This window comes from Palaemon carinicauda, chromosome 8, assembly GCF_036898095.1.
Source record: "Palaemon carinicauda isolate YSFRI2023 chromosome 8, ASM3689809v2, whole genome shotgun sequence".
Classification (NCBI taxonomy): domain Eukaryota; kingdom Metazoa; phylum Arthropoda; class Malacostraca; order Decapoda; family Palaemonidae; genus Palaemon; species Palaemon carinicauda.
The window spans coordinates 116,334,933-116,352,529 of NC_090732.1; the positions used below are offsets into that span (position 1 = coordinate 116,334,933).

The 17,597-nt window shown below is 41.1% G+C and overlaps 1 protein-coding gene across 2 annotated transcripts in view; it reads left to right on the forward strand.

Moving 5' to 3' along the window:
* The window catches only part of LOC137645842 (glutamic acid-rich protein-like), a 113,952-nt gene that overhangs the window by 44,259 nt on the left and 52,096 nt on the right, over positions 1-17,597 (forward strand). For both annotated transcript variants that reach the window (XM_068378822.1, XM_068378824.1), the window contains 3 exons: positions 5,076-5,177; positions 5,691-5,819; positions 10,556-10,654. In XM_068378822.1, coding sequence (XP_068234923.1) covers positions 5,076-5,177; positions 5,691-5,819; positions 10,556-10,654 — 330 coding nt within the window. The remainder of the gene's footprint in view (positions 1-5,075; positions 5,178-5,690; positions 5,820-10,555; positions 10,655-17,597) is intronic.

Consider the following 17,597-nt stretch of genomic DNA (forward strand, 5'->3'; position numbering starts at 1 on the left):
CAGAGCTACTCTACAAATTCCCTTGGAATCTTCTCGAGTTCTTCTCTTGGGAGTATTGATCCTAGAAGGAGACCATCGTCGGACAGGGCACGGAGATCTACTCCACTTCGATGTTGTGCCATAGTGCCTCCTTCTGATTCATATCTGTCTAACCTTCACTTTACTTCGGTGAAGGCAAGGGAGGTCATAACAAAGAAGCAGAAGAGGAGGATGAGAGGTGTAATTCCACCGCACGGCGATTTCCTCCATCCTAGAACAAGTAGGGACATTGTCTCCCTCAGGGAGATCTCTATTCGCCTTTTCAACTGTCAAGCGATTGAGGTAGTGCCTTCGGACTACCGTCCTATTTCCTTACGTCCACCTCAGGAAGAGCCTACGGCTCCTGCTGCTGAGGCTTCGGCTACTAGTGTCCCCAAACCCTCGCAAGCTCCTCGTTCCAGTATTTGGGAGGAACGCTTCCCTGTGCAAAGGGACTCTAAGGACGCCAAAACTAAGCTTAAGGACGCTGCAGCAAGGGGAGCTCGGTTGGCAGAGGCACACAGAAGGTCTCCTGTGGCGGGTCCCTCAATCAATCCTGTTGACGACCCTGACCTACCCCAAGCTCTGGATGTGAGCCTGAAGGTAGATGTGCTATGGGACTCGGACAATGTGAAAATCTTCCTAAAGCAGCTAGTCTGAATTTTCACTGACCAAGAGAGACCTGAGTCAGACCCTACCTTTTGGCAGGTCCTCTCTTACATGAAGGCCATCAATGGGCTGTCAACTTATGGTATCCCAACTCAGGAGGGTAAGGATATGGTTCTCAATGAAATCTTCGAGACCCAGAAGCCCCCTAGAATCAGCGCAGCCTTGCCCTGGTCTAAAGTCCTGATGGCTGCCAAAAGGAAGCCTATTGGTAAGATAGCCGGAACTTCCAGTTCCTTGAGGACAGGATCCTCCTCTCGATCTTTGCCACTTCTTTTTGTTATACAAAGGAAGTACTATGAGATCGAAGGGACACCTTATTCTACCTTGTCCCTTGACCCTTCGATAGATCCACTGACAAAGGGTGTCCCGGCTCAAACCCTCTTCCTCTTTGAGGGCCTCCCTCTGGTCACTTGAGCTTCTCAACATAAAGAGGGGCAAGTATGCCATGCAGGCTGCTTCATGGCTTGACCTTTGGTTGGGATCCTTGGGCACAATGGTGCACTCCCACGATCTTTCTAAATGGTCCTTGAGGAAGTCTTTGTAGTCTTAAATGGTGTCGGGCACCCGAACTCTTGAGTTCTTATCGCAGCATGTTGTCAACTTGTGAGCGAACGCTATCCTCAAGAGATGGGACACTGTCATTGGGAAATTCCATAAACAGGTACTGAAGTTGGAAGTCTCCTGTTTGAGGAGTTCCACCCTTGAGGAGTTCCACCCTTGAGGGTTCTTCTTGTTCCAGAGGAGATTGAGAGGGCGGCTGAAGCATGGAGGAAATCGTCGAACGATTATCTCCTCCATAGGGCCATGACATCAAGGTCCCATGGAAGACCTTCTGAGAGTTCGCGCATTCAGCAGGCTGATTCTTCTCATCCCTCATCTTCTAGGTCCTCGGGACCTTCCAAAGTGTCTAAACGGCCCTTTCAGGTCAAAGGCCAGAAAGGGAAAAAGTCCTTCAGAGGTAAGAAGGGAGTAAAGGGCAGTGGCCGAGGTGGTCACTTCTGCTAGGAATGCATTCCTCTTCACTTTTTCCACCTGTGGGAGGATGCTTGCAGCGCCTCTGGAAGAGGTGGCAGTTCCACAGGTCCAATCCCTGGATGATCAAAGTGGTCTCCATAGGGTATCACATCCCATTCATTCAATCTCTCCCTCCTCTTGACTTGGGATCCAGTACATTTAAGCTTCTATGTGAAGGTAACCACAAATTTGTTGGCCCTCGCGGCTGAAGTCTAAACCATGCTGTAGAAAGGCGCTCTACAAGAGGTTGTGGATGGGTCTCCAGGCTTTTACAGTCAAATTTTTCTAGTGAACAAAGTCCAGGATCTCTCCCCTCTGAACGAGACGGTAGACAAGGTCATTCGGACAGTTCGACCAAAGGACTTCATGTGTACTCTGGATCTCAAGGACACATACTTCCCAATTCTAATCCATCTGTCTTCAAGGAAGTATCTCAGGTTCATACACGCGGACGAAACATACCAGTTCATTGTTCTATGCTTAGGTCTCGTGACAGCATCTCATATCTTTACCTGAGTATTCACCCTGATGTCATGTTGAGCTCACAGGAACGGCATTCGTCTCCTCAGATATCTGGACGATTGGCCGATTCTGGCAGATGCAGAGACTACTCATCTTCGTCACCGAGACATGCTTCTCGAGTTTTGTCAGGATCTGGGGGTCTTGATAAATCTCGAAAAGTCATTGCTACTTCCTTCACAGAAACCTTTGTATGATAATAGACACTGTCCAACAGAAAGTCTTCCCATCAGACAAAAGAGTACAACAGGCTGAGGGGAGTGGCTTCACCCTTCCTCAGACCGGAAGTTGTACCGGACTCTTGTTGGTTGTATCTGTTGGGTCACCTAACCTCTCTCCTCCGTCTAGTTCCAAACGGCCGCCTCAGGAGAAGATCCTTGCTGTAAAGATCCTTAGATGGTCAGAAGAACATTCGGTGCCCCTATCAGCTCGCTTCATTCCATGCAAGAGGAATGGGCTTGTGAACAATCTGAGCAGAGCAACTCGGATAGTAAGCTCCGAATGGTCTTTGAATCCACTGATAGCCAACATAGTCCTGACTTTGTGGGGTTCCCTGACTGTAGACCTGTTTGCAACATCGCTGAACAGCAAGCTTCCGCTGTACTGTTCTCCAGTCCCATCTCTGAACAGCAAGCTTCCTCTGTACTGTTCTCCAGTTCCGCACCTTCAGGCTCTATGGCAGGATGCGTTTCAACAACAGTGGAGTTTCTTGTATAATTTCTGGAGGAAAAACTCCTTTCAGTCTCGGCGGTGAAAGGCTATTGCTCAGCCTTTAAGCTAAAAGGAGTAGATATTTCCTCTTCGTTGGAGCTTTCTCCACTTATACGGAGTTATGAGATCACTTGCCTTCAGTCAGAGATCAGGCCTCCTCCCTGGAACATAGTTTGCATCTTGGGGTCCTTAGAAGAACCTCCCTACGAACCATTACGCCATGCAATTGACCGAAACCTCACTGAAGACGGCGTTCCTACTCGCTTTAGCCTTGGAAAAGAGTGTCAGCGAACTTCATGGCCTCTTATAGGACATCGCCCATTCAAGGGGATGGGGGGAAGGGACATTCAGCTTCGTCCCCGAGTTCATTGCAAAGGCTCAAAATCCGGGGGTACTGGACCCTAGATTCTGACCCTATCAGATTATGAGTATGTTCTGTAACCAATGACCTAGATCAATTGTTACTGTACCCTGTGAGAAGTTTGAAATATTATCTTAAACGCACTGCAGAAACACAGCCCCAACTAACATCACTTTCCGGAATGGTTAAGAGGATGATCAGTAAAAACACTATATCATCCTGGATACGCCAAGTGATTGAAAGAGCTCTAGTCCCCGATCCTTCTCTGGCTTGACGACCTAGAGCCCATGATGTCAGGGGCATCGGTATGTCCTTGGCATTCAAACGCAATTTTTCCATGTTGCAGGTATTACATGCTGGCAAGTGGTAACGTCAGAATATGTTTACAGCGCACTATTTAAAAGACGTGACCCACAGGAGACTCGATACGTTTACTATCGGTCCTGTGGTGGCTGCTCAACAAGTGGTTTAAGAATACCTCAGGCTCCTTCTTGGACAAGTAGCAGTTGGTCGAGGGGATTTGTTACCCGGGTTAAGACTCTGATGAATGAGAATACAGTGTCTGGCTTTCCTTTCGTCGTCATCTCACTCGGGGGCACATCACCATGGGTCCCACTGCAAGCTGTCTTCAACCTCTACAGGTAATTATCACATCCCTTGTGTATCCTAGTATAAGTCATAAATTTGTATACTCTCCATGTTCCCGTGAGGTAAGCAATGGGAAATATCTCTACTAATTCCTATATAGACTCGGAATGTGTTCATATAAGATGTACATACTCTCATTACAATGATTTGCATGGGCCGCTATTATACCCACTTTGTATACTTAGCGAGGTGTCGAAGATTTTCCCCAGACTACAGTCATATACTGTACTAGGGAAAACCAGGTCAATGTCCATGCCAAATTAGGACTTCCGCTCACCCAAGAGTGAGTCATCCACATAAATAATATAAGGTTTGTTAGTATGGGAATAAATGACAAATTCAGAGATAATTTTGTATTTTTCCCTAACTAATACAAACCTGTAGTTATTTATATAAATTGGTCGCCATCACCTGTCCCCCAGAAGTCCTACCTGCAATCAAAAGTGACTTGGCTCACTGCTGTGAGAGTATATATAGAGGTGGCTGGGTACCCCCCAGCCACCCCTGGCCTACCCGCTCAAGCGGTTAGGCAGGGTTGCCACCTCGCCCTTTTAGTCTAATGGCTACCGTCTAGCTTCGCCGAAAGAATATCCACATAAATAACTACAGGTTCGTATTAGTTAGGGAAAAATAAAAATTTTCTCCGAATTTGTCATATTCTGTAATTAAAACTTTGCTGTTTAGCTTTACCAATTGATAGGTAAGAATCAGAAATAAACAGGATTTTGAAATTAGAATATTATTTGTATGCTTATCTTCAAATAAAAATGTTACCCTCCCTCCTCAACTATGGTTAAGGAAATAGGTTAGTTGTCACAACTTCATACATCTAAATCATTTGATTTTGCCTAGAGCCTCCTATTTTCACTCTTCTCTTGGCACATGTCTGGTGAGTGGCAGTTTAGCAGCCCCAAAAGTGTGTAGCTGTAACAGAGTTTGAAAGAAAGACTATTGTTTTTATATTGAGGTCAAGCTTGCATTTGCAGTAATTATCCTTTTCTTTTCAAAGGTAAGTATGCAAATAATAGATTTTAGTTGAAAAATCCTGTTTCCAAAACCTTTTATTTTCATAAAAAAATGTAGATCTTTCTAATTTTATCACTTTTATTGTTTAATATTTTGATATATTTTCCAGGCATATTTGGCTCATGTTGATAGCAAGGGCCACAACAAAGTTGCTAGGGCGTATCATGAAAAGATTGCAGCTTCAGCAAATCTTATAAAACAAACTGCTCGTGTAAGTAAATACCGTAATAATATGTTTTGTAGATGGTGAAAAACAAAGGCATTTTATATAATTTTCTTAATTGTCATACTTTACTATTTTGACCTTTAAGGAACCATTTGCTGAAATTCATAAATAGATGAGAAGTACTCAAATGCACTGCTTGGTGTACTGTATTGAATGCTCTTTTATTTGTCATATAAGTCTTTCGTATATATTTTGGTACTGGTGAATTTCAGTATGAGGGGCATGACTCATGTACATGATTTTAGTCTTGTAAGAGTGAGTAGTGCAAGCTTAAGCTTTAGTAATCAGAGACTGATTAAGGTCATTTATTTTATGCTATCAGTACATTCTTGCAAACTACAATTTTTATACATAAGTTTCAAGTATGATACCTTAGCTTTTGGTAATACTGCAACAAATGCACTACTTACAGTCACATAGAAATTTAGTGATGAGCATAAATGTCAAGAAATAAGATGCAGATTTTTTTAAATTTTTTATTTTTCTCTGATTTTACAGCTTGCACTTCAAAAAGAAATGAAAAAAGCAAAAGCGCAAGGCATTAAAGTTGTTGAAAAAGAATGCCGTGTGTGTGAGGGCCCTATGGTTTATGGCAACTTGAAACACAAAAATATTCTGGCCTGTAAGGTGAGGTTGTTATTTTTTCCTTATGCTTATAAGATGAGTTTTATTATTTTTCTCTTATACCTATTATTTTTTATGAGGTAAATTGTTTTTTTTTTTTTTACCAATTTCCACTAACATTAAACTATGAATTTTAATGTACAGTATAGTAAACTTCTTGGTGAACATGAATAATTTATATTTAGTATTCCCAGTTAACTTCATGTCATGATTAAATTTTAAAAATATCCCATTTTCGTACAGTACACATGCATAAATGCATTTCAGAAATAATAGGGGTTTGCAAATGACAGATGTTGTGTAAGGTAAGGTCTTATTTAAGTTGCTAAAAAAAGAGAGAATTAAATTTAGCTCTCATTACTTCAACAGAATTATATTTTGGTTCGATTTATTGTTCTGTTGGTTAGCAGGATTGCAAAAAATTTCTCTTAAGTTTTTTTTTTTTTCTATAAAAGTATCAACAAAGGTATTGTGATTCCATTAAGTATTAGTTACTCCTACGTGGATATAAACTAGTTCTGTTTTCTATGACTAGACAGTAAAAAAGAAAAAGGCGCATCATAATTGGTTACCTAGCTACTCTACTGCATGTCAGTGTTAGGCACTGCTGTGCTGTAGGCTTCACTTCTATCCTGGTCACTAAAAATAAGAGGTCTCCCCCTCTTTTCTTTAACAATAACAGCTTACATCATCCTCACTGGATTACGTTATAGTACGGTGTCTTTTCTTTATAATTTTCACTAATTGTACCTATCATTATCTGTTCTAAGAGTGTGCTTAACTATGGCTAGCCATTCTAGTTTCATGCGATCTTGCTCCGGCTGTGATGGTTGTCTTTTTGGCACCTTCATGAGTTGAGTTGATGTAGATCTGCATACTTTTTGCCCCTCATGCCGTGGTAAAAGAATTCTGTGGAATCTCCATTTGAGTATTGAAGGGAGTGGTTGTCGTCCTAGTGGAAGAGATAGTGTTCTTGATACATTTGCCAGGGGAGTGTCTATATCTTAAAATTTCTGTTTATATGCGCTGCTCATTGAAGATGCAATTCTGTTTTAGCATCATTCTGTTGATAAGGATAATCAGATTGTATAAGATGCATGACAACTTTAGGTATTTTAGTTGCGGCAAGGTACATTCTTGCCCAGAATTTTTCTTGGTTTATTATTTGGTTTTTGAGCCTTTGGTGAATGTAGATATGTACTGTACATACAGTATTTGTGTAGAGGAAATGTACCTTTATTTTTTAAGTATTTGTTATTTTACCTGCCTTTGTTTTGCGGTAATTTTTATTCTGTGGGCCCCCTGTGGTTATGGGGGATAGGTAACAGAAAAACCTGTGAAGATTGATATCCAATGGTGACTTAACTCATAGCCCCTTGAAATGTAGACCACTGCCTACTAGGTATGCACCTGGGCAGTTGACGGTGTGATAGAGCTGTATGCAAGTTTCATTCCAACAAGAGGAATGTTCAACCAAACCAAACATACCCATCACCAGAGATACGGAGTAGGATCACTGACCCCTTACTTTCATGTGTGGCGGAAAGGCCACTTATACTTTAGGCATCACCATCCAGAGCTTACAGTATACTCTTTTCCAGTAATAGATTAGGTATTGGTAAGCTGCTTGCCAGTTTCCGGATTGTCAGCAGCATTCAGGTCACTTTCCAATGCACCAATTACCATTAGATACCTTAGTTTATCTGCCCTCTTCTGGTTTACTGATTACCCCACAGCCTGTGGGCATTTCAATTTCTAGCTACCTTGATGGCTCCCAAGTACCATACAGTGTGTGGTATCTGGAGTTGCTCCTCTAAGTACTGGTAGAACTACTCTTATGCTAGTGACTTTGTGTAGGGGATACTTCGTCTTGCTGCTCTAAGTATTGGTAGAACTACTCATCTGCTAGTGACCTTGTGTAGGGGATACTTTGCCAGGTGGATCCTCTCTGCAATAAATTGCTGTTCTCCTTGTCTTCCTTTACTGAGGAAGCTCTGCTCTGTCTCTGAAGTTAAAGGTTGTAACTCAGCTGTTAGATAGATCTCAGATGACTGAAGAGCTTGAACCTTTTCCCTTTGGAGGATCAGCTGGGTCTCAGAAGTAATTGAACGGACATCCTTCTACAGTAATTCAAGCCACTTGGAGATGTTGCTCGAGTCCTCAGGCTTCTCAAATGGACCCTCCTGTACTTTTGACCAGGTATCAAATGGAATTTGACCCCTGAACTACTCACAAGCTTCAGCGTTGGCCTTTTGATAGGTATAATGTACGACAAATGTCGCAGGACATCCTCGGCAAATAAACCCTTCCTTTCCCTTGTTCTGGAGTTTGTACCCAAGAGCCAGCATCTACCCTGAAACAGCACCAATCACATGTCCTTCTCTACCTTTTCCTTAAAAGTAAGATGTAATATGACTCTCCTCTGTCCTGTAAGGTCACGGCGATGCTCCTTAGAGATCTCAAGTCTCCTTTCTGAGCACCAGACATTTTCACACAGAGTATAGAGGAATGTATCCAAAAACTTTACTTTTATTGACACTTGCACCTTCAGTCGTATTGATTTAAGGAGATTCATGAAGTACCATCCTGGTTCAAGCTCATGAAGTTAGGGATATCAGATCTACTCTAGCCTTTAGGAAGAACCTGTTAGTAGTGCTAGCCCTGAAGATAAAGAGTATGGTGTGACAGACAACCTTTGCAACCCACAACATAGGAGATTTACCAAAATGTTCCTGGATAATTTTATCCTTGGCCTTGGGGTACCTACTCAAGTCGTCTTGCGGATGTAGCTCTCTCGAGGGGAGACAAGTAGCATCTCATTCAAGATGGTGGTAGTGACAAGTCTAGGAGAGGTAGAGTGTCTGGCTGTTTCCTCTTTCTTTTCCCTTCTTTGGGGAGAAGCAGTCTCTCTGTATGATGCAGGATTGGATGTAATGTGCACGCGAACCTCCCGACTTAGTAACTTTCCTTTACAGGGAAATTTTTTATTGAAATATCTCCCCCATTCTCCCAAAAGAAGGGAAGGATGAGTGAAATGTGTCTAACCCATTTCTCATAATGACCATACATTCAGATACTATATTGTTGTAGATATAAGTTCTTCCCTGACCATCTGCCAGTCTCTTGGTAGGGACCTAGCCCAACTCTTGTGACATCTTTATTCTCAGATTGTTAGGAGGTTGACAGGGCTCATCACTTCCTATCTTCTCCAAGACCAAAGTGTGTTGACATATTCTTGGTTAGTAGACCAGCCAGATTGGTTTTAAGGACTTCCATCTTAAAGGATGAGTTTCCTAATAAAGGCCTTAGGTTTGTGGTACATGTAGGATCAAATTGCAAATTTAAAGTTTTTTGTTTGTCTTAATGACCCAAACCTGAGACTGTCAAATAACACTGGCTGCCTCAACCACCCTCCATGTCCAGTCACCCACCAGCTACAATTACTGCCTCATTAAAAGTTCATACAGCTATTTCTCAGTCATACTCCTTTTAAAGGTCTCAACTATTTTTTTATGAAATTTTTTATTTTAGTACTTCCCAAGTATTCATATATGCCTTCTTTCACCTCAAGACAGATAGTGGGTTTGCTTGTGAAATAAGGGTAGGTTTATAAACATGCAAATTAGGAGACACCTTGTGGTAAGGAGGGGAAGGCACTTGGGTCAGGCTTGTGTTAAGTATGGGATATACATATTTTCTATGTTATGTATTTTCTATTGACTGTTGAGCTTGCACTTGTAAGCATAGTGTAGCATACAAAAGTATGGTAAATAGTGAGGTAATAAATTTGATTATTATGAAATGTGTTATATTACTTGGCATCAGGATGTAATAGTGTTTCATTTAAATATGGTTGATTATTTTTTATCTATATTTGAAATCGCACTATAATAACTTTATCTGTGAAACCTCTTGTACTGCAAACGGTTTGTGTGTAGAGTAAAGATGTAGTCTCACTTTCCCATCAAAGTCTCCTCTAATTGCAGGTGGGTACCATTGTCCCTTGTGCAACCTGATATATGTTTATATATTTGTTATATGTATATTCCGGTTTTCCGACCAAAGTGGAATCTGGTAATGTCTAGGTTAAGGGAGGAGTTTAGCTCCAAATGTACGCTTACCTGGTCGTCAGATTGCTAAATTCTACACCTGACACGGATTACCCTGGCCTTCATCCTTTTGAGGTGTTAGGGTGCCCTCTAAAAGCTTGTGCAAAGCACATTGTCACCCCAGGATAGTCACCAGCCAGTTGGTTTTGGACTTTGACCCACTTTGGAGTGAGACTCCATTGTAAAGAGCGTAACAAATGACAAATTTGGAATGATTTGTATTTTTCATAACTATACAAACCTGGAACTCTTTACACATACTGGCATGCCATCACCTTCCCCCAGAAGTCCTGCCGTAATTGCAAAGTGACGGTTTGTTAGTAGTGCAGGTGTGAGCGAGGTGGTGGTTCTACTCCTGCTACCACCCTCCGCTAACTAGAGGACAGTAGTTACACCTCGCAAAAGCATTAACGGCAGTTTCAGCTACCGTCAAAATATATCTCCATCATAAAGAGCTTCAGGTTTGTATAGTTAGAAAAAATACAAATTATTACAAATTTATCATTGATATCAAAACTTTTTACTTAGTTCTGTAATACTGAAATTTGTTCATATTGTACCTCTTGTTATTCATTAAAACTAGTTATTAATATCTACAGTAATCTTTAAAGGAACACATTTATTTTTCAGATATTGCATAAGTATCATAATCAGACCGTGTGCTGTGGAAAAGATCACAAAACTAAGTCGTTGCTTGAGGAGCATTGCCTTAGTCTTGCTCATCTTCAGGTAATTTTTTTGACATTTGTTTATGTACTAAAGCAGAAATTTAAGAAAGGCCTGTATTTGATAATTTCTAATATTGTTCTGTATTGTAGGGTTTTGTAAGTTTTTACGATTTTTGTATTTCAAAGTAGGTATGTCTTTGAAGTTTTAATTCCCTAAGGAAATTGTCAAATTTTGTAGTTTAAAAGAGCAAGATACCACTGGCATATGGTCGGCTTAGTTTAACAATTTGTCAGCTTCTTTTAAGCTTTATACTATACCATATACTGTATAGTCAACCCTCCTTATTCGCGGGGGCTAGGTAACAGAGATAGGTGCGAAAATCGAGAATCCGTGAATGCTTGCTGCCCTAGGGTGGATCCACATATAACCTATCATAACCTACCAACTTACTGCCCATTACTTACCTGTGGTTGACTAACACACTAGGTAGCCCACTTTACTGCACTAAATTCTTTTCACATGCTTTCTATTATGGTATTTTTAGTTCTTACTACTCTTCAAGGGTAATTGTACCTTATTAACTCAACCTCAGTATAAGGTATGATGACTCTTAACCTGAAATTCATCACCACAACTCGTCACCGACACAACACACTTTGTATAAGTTTAAAAAAAAAACACTTTTTTTTTTTTTTTTTTTTTTTTTTTTTTCCCTAACAACACTCAGTGATACTGTAGAGTAATAAAAAGTCTAATACCCGATGGTTGAAATGTACCCAAAATTGAAAACAAAAATAAACAATTCTTTAATGAAGCACAATTATCTTTTCAAGTCAAGATTTTTTTTTATAATAGTTTAATTTATAAAGTAAATAGAATGAAAAACCAAAAAAAATTAAATCCTGTATAAATTATATATAGAATTTATATTCTACATAGAAATGAAATTCTCCATGTGTTATCATTTACACTTGGCCGGTTGGTACCTCAACCATAGCTGGCTCTATGCAGATACAGTGCCATTTTGTTTGTTTCATAAGAAATTTTTTTTGTCTTTTTTCATAATTGAACATTTTTTAATTAAATAAACTTTAAACATAGCGTGAAATAAGAGCTAGAAATATGTCCCGCCATAATTTTCAGAGCCCACAATTTTTCAATTACATCATCAGAAGGAGAAATAAGGCTCGTATCAATTTACAGCCATGAATGATTAATGAAATGGGAAGAAAGGGTAAAATTGAAGTTCTTGGTTAGTGTTGGTCAAATTAACTTGAAACTTGAGATAATTGTAATTGAACAAATTCATTTGATAGTAATTTTAAAAAGTAGATTTTTTTCCTTAGATAAGGAAGTTACTGAGAGAGAGTCTTCTCATTTTAATTGTAATGCATATTTATTATGTTTTGTAGCAGCATTATATATAACATCAAAGAGGTGGAGCTGAGAGGAGAGTGACTGCTCCCCGCACTCTAGTTTTGGGGTGTTTGAATGTGCGTGGATGTAGTACGATAGAGAGTAAAAGATGTGAGATTGGAAGTATATTTAGGAATAGAAGGATGGATATATTGGCTTTGTGTGAGATAAAGATAAAAGGGAAAGGTGAGGTGATGTTTGGTGAAATGCCTGGTACTGTGTCTGGGATTGAAAGGGGAAGAGCAAGAGAAGGTGTGGCTTTATTGCTGAGTGAATGGATGACAGGTAAAGTAGTGGAATGGAAGGAGATATCATCTAGGTTAATGTGGGTAAGGGTTAGGTTGGGTAGGGAATGTTGGGCTTTTGTCAGTGCGTATGGGCCAGGTTGTGAGAAAAGTGAAGAAGAGCAGAATGAGTTCTGGAATGAATTAACTAGGTGTGTAGAAGGAATTATGTAGTTGTCATGGGTGACTTAAATGCTAGAGTGGGCGCTGGAGAGGTAGAAGGTGTCATTGGGAAGTATGCCGTACCAGGTGAAAATGAGAGTTGTGAGACTGGTAGATATGTGTTGAGCAAGAGATGGTGATAAGTTCTAGCTTTTTCCAAAAGAAAGATAAAAATAAGTATACATAGGTAAGAGTGGCAGAAAGGGCGTTAATGGATTGTGTTGATAACAAAAAATGTTTGGAAGATTGAAAGACGTGCACGTGTTTAGGGGTATGGCTAACGGTATGTCTGATCATTTTTTGGTAGAAGGAATATTAGTTGTAGCAAAAGAGTGGGGGAATAGAGTAGATGGATGTAAAAGGGAGCTAGTGAGGGTTGAAGAGCTAATAAAACCGGGGGTAAAAAGTAAATATCAGGAAAGGTTGAAAATGGCATATGACAAAGTGAAAGTTAAGAGAAACTGGTAATTTAGAGGAGTGGAAGTTAGCAAAAGAAAATTTTGTTGGGATTGCAAGTGATGTGTGTGGCAAGAAGTTTGTTGGAGGCAGCATAAGGAAGGGCAGTGAATGGTGGAATGAAGTAGTGAAGGTAAAAGTGGAAGAGAAAAAGAGGGCTTTTGAAGAATGGATGCAGAATAATAGTGTAGAGAAGTATGGAAGATATAGAGAGAAAAATGTGGAAGTAAAATGCAAGGTAAGTGAGGCAAAGAGGGCAGCTGACCTGAGGTGGGTTCAGGGATTGGGTCATTCATATGAAGAGAATAAGAAGTAGTTTTGGAAAGAAATGAAGAGAGTAAGGAAGGCTGGTTCAAGAATTGAAGAGACAGTGAAAGATGGAAATGGAAGGTTGTTAAAAGGAGAGGAGGCAAGGAAATGGTGGGCGGAATATTTTGATAGTTTACTGAATGCTGAGGATGACAAGGAGGCAGATATAATTGCTGTTGCTGGTGTTGAGGTGTCGGTGATGGGAGATTACAAAAGAGGAAGTGAGGAGAGCACTAGATGAAACGAGAGTAGGAAAAGCATCTGGTATGGATGGTGTGAGAGCTGAGATGTTGAGAGGGGGGGGGGGGGTTTGGGGGTTGGGACTGTACTTCTATGGTTGATGAGATTGTTTAATATGTTTTGTATTGTCAATGGTACCAGTAGATTGGGTTTGTGCGTGTATTGTACCACTGTATAAGGGTAAGGGAGATGTGCGTGAGTGTTGTAATTCAAGGGGTATTAGATTGTTGAGTGCAGTTGGAAAAGTGTATGGTAGAGTACTGATTAATAGTATTAAGGATAAAACAGAGAATGCAATCTTAAAAGTACAGGGTGGTTTAAGAAGAGGTAGGGGTTGTATGAATCAGATTTTTACAGTTAGGCAGATATGCAAGAAATATTTAGCAAAAGGTAAGGAGGTATATGTTGCGTTTATAGATCTGGGGAAAGCGTATGATGGAGTTGATAGGGAAGCAATGTGGAGTGTGATGAGGTTCTATGGAGTTGGTGGAAGGTTGTTGCAAGCAGTGAAAAGTTTCTACAAAGGTAGTAAAGCATGTGTTAGAATAGGAAATGAAGTGAGCGATTGGTTTCCTGTGAGAGTGGGCCTGAGACGAGGATTGAAACTGGTAGATGAGATTGACTATGAATGGGAGGTAAATCAGTTGTTGTTTGCAGATGATACTGCACTGGTTGCAGACACGGAAGAGAAGCTTGGCCGATAAGTGACAGAATTTGGAAGGGTGTGTGAGAGAAGGAAGTTGAGAGTTAATGTGGGTAAGAGTAAGGTTATGAGATGTATGGGAAGGGAAGGTGGTGTGAGGTTGAATGTCATGTTGAATGGAGAGTTACTTGAGGAGGTGGATCAGTTTAAGTACTGGAGGTCTGTTGTTGAAGCAAATGGTGGAGTGGAAGCAGATGTACGTCAGAGAGTGAATAAAGGTTGCAAAGTGTTAGGGGCAGTTAAGGGTGTAGTAAAAAATAGAGAGTTGGGCATGAATGTAAAGAGAGTTCTGTATGAGAAAGTAATTGCACCAACTGTGATGTATGGATCGGAGTTGTGGGGAATGAAAGCGACGGATTGACAGAAATTGAATGTGTTTAAGAAGTGTCAAAGGAGTATGGCGGGTTTATCTCGAGTAGATAGGGTTAGGAGCGAAGTAGTGAGGGTGAGAACCGGTGTAAGAAATGAGTTAGCAGCTAGAGTTGATATGAATGTGTTGAGGTGGTTTGGCTATGTCGAGAGAATGGAAAATGACTGTCTGCTAAAGAAGGTGATGAATGGAAGAGTTGATGGGAGAAGTACAAGAGGAAGGCCAAGGTTTGGGTGGGTGGATGGAGTGAAGAAAGCTCTGGGTGATAGGAGGATAGATGTGAGAGTGTCAAGAGAGCGTGCTAGAAATAGGGATGAATGGCGAGTGATTGTGACGCAGTTCCGGTAGGCTCTGCTGCTTCCTCCGGTGCCTTGGATGACCGCGGAGGTAGCAGCAGTTGGGGATTCAGCGTTATGAAGCTTCATCTGTGGTGGATAACGGGGAAGGGTGAGCTGTGGCACCCTAGCAGTACCAGCCGAACTCGGTTGAGTCCCTTGTCAGGCTGGGAGGAATGTAGAGAGGAGAGGTCCCCTTTTTTGTTTAATTTGTTTGATGTCAGCTACCCCCCAAAATTGGGGGAAGTGCCTTGGTATATGCATGTATGATGTATATTATGTATACTGTATATCAAATATCATAATTTACAGTATGTATATGAACTTTTAATAATTTTTATTACTCTGGCCGCGGGGGCATAAAAACAATTAGAATAGTGCCAACGTTATCCCTGCCTGTCGTAAGAGGCGACTAAAAGGGACGGGACAAGGGGGCTGGGAACCCCCTCTCCTGTATATAATTCTGCGAGACGTCAACAAAGAGAGGGAGCTGGGGGGAGAGTGACTGCTCCCCGCACTCTAGTTTTGGGGTGTTTGAATGTGCGTGGATGTAGTACGATAGAGAGTAAAAGATGTGAGATTAGAAGTATGGTTAGGAAGAGAAGGATGGATGTATTGGCCTTGTGTGAGACAAAGATGAAAGGAAAGGGTGAAGTGATGTTTGGTGAAATGTCTCGTAGAGTGTCTGGGAAACTGCTAATTTAGAGGAGGAGTGGAAGTTAGTAAAAGAAAATTTTGTTGGGATTGCAAGTGATGTGTGTGGCAAGAAGGTTGTTGGAGGCAGCATGAGGAAGGGCAGTGAATGGTGGAATGAAGGAGTGAAGATAAAAGTGGAAGAGAAAAAGAGGGCTTTTAAAGAATGGCTGCAGAGTAATAGTATAGAGAAATATGAAAAATATAGAGAGAACAATGTGGAAGTAAAGCGCAAGGTACGTTAGGCAAAGAGGGCAGCTGACCTGAGGTGGGTTCAGGGATTGGGTCAGTCATATGAAGAGAATAAGAAGTAGTTTTGGAAAGAAATGAAGAGAGTAAGGAAGGCTGGCTCAAACATTGAAGAGACTGTGAAAGATGGAAATGGAAGGTTGTTAAAAGGAGAGGAGGCAAGGAAATGGTGGGCGGAATATTTTGAAAGTTTACTGAATGTTGAGAATAATAGGGAGGCACATATAATTGCTGTTGCTGGTGTTGAGGTGCCGGTGATGAGAGATGAGAATGAGAGAGAGATTACAATAGAGGAAGTGAAGAGAGCACTAGATGAAACGAGAGTAGGAAAAAGCATCTGGTATGGATGGTGTGAGAGCTGAGATGTTGAAGGAAGGGGGTGTGACTGTATTTGAATGGTTGGTGAGACTGTTTAATATGTGTTTTGTGTTGTCAATGGTACCAGTAGATTGGGTTTGTGCATGTATTGTACCACTATTTAAGGGTAAGGGAGATGTGCATGAGTGTTGTAATTCAAGGGGTATTAGTTTGTTGAGTGTAGTTGGAAAAGTGTATGGTAGAGTAATGATTAATAGGATTAAGGATAAAACAGAGAATGCAATCTTAGAAGTACAGGGTGGTTTTAGATTTTTAGAGTTAGGCAGATATGCGAGAAATATTTAGCAAAAGGTAAGGAGGTGTATGTTGCGTTTATGGATCTGGAGAAAGCGTATGAGAGAGTTGATAGGGAAGCAATGTGGAATGTGATGAGGTTTTACGGAGTTGGTGGAAGGTTGTTGCAAGCAGTGAAAAGTTTCTACAAAAGTAGTAAAGCATGTGTTAGAATAGGAAATGAAGTGAGTGATTGGTTTCCGATGAGAGTGGGGCTGAGACAGGGATGTGTGATGTCGCCGTGGTTGTTTAACTTGTATGTTGATGGAGTGGTGAGAGAAGTGAATGCTCTAGTGCTTGGACGAGGATTAAAACTGGTAGACGAGAATGACCATGAATGGGAGGTAAATCAGTTGTTGTTTGCGGATGATACTGCACTGGTTGCAGACACAGAAGAGAAGCTTGACCGACTAGTGACAGAATTTGGAAGGGTGTGTGAGAAGGAAGTTGAAAGTTAATGTGGGTAAGAGTAAGGTTATGAGATGTACGAGAAGGGAAGGTGGTGCAAGGTTGAATGTCATGTTGAATGGAGAGTTACTTGAGGAGGTGGATCAGTTTAAGTACTTGGGGTCTGTTGTTGCAGCAAATGGTGGAGTGGAAGCAGATGTACGTCAGAGAGTGAATAAAGGATGCAAAGTGTTAGGGGCAGTTAAGGGAGTAGTAAAAAATAGAGAGTTGGGCATGAATGTAAAGAGAGTTCTGTATGAGAAAGTAATTGCACCAACTGTGATGTATGGATCGGAGTTGTGGGGAATGAAAGCGACGGATAGACAGAAATTGAATATGTTTAAGAAGAAGTGTCAAAGGAGTATGGCTGGTGTATCTCGAGTAGAAAGGGTTAGGAACGAAGTGGTGAGGGTGAGAACCGGTGTAAGAAATGAGTTAGCAGCTAAAGTTGATATGAATGTGTTGAGGTGGTTTGGCCATGTTGAGAGAATGGAAAATTGCTGTCTGCTAAAGAAGGTGATGAATGCAAGAGTTGATGGGAGAAATACAAGAGGAAGGCCAAGGTTTGGGTGGATGGATGGTGTGAAGAAAGCTCTGGGTGATAGGAGGATAGATGTGAGAGAGTCAAGAGAGCGTGCTAGAAATAGGAATGAATGGCGAGCGATTGTGACACGAGTTCTGGTAGGCT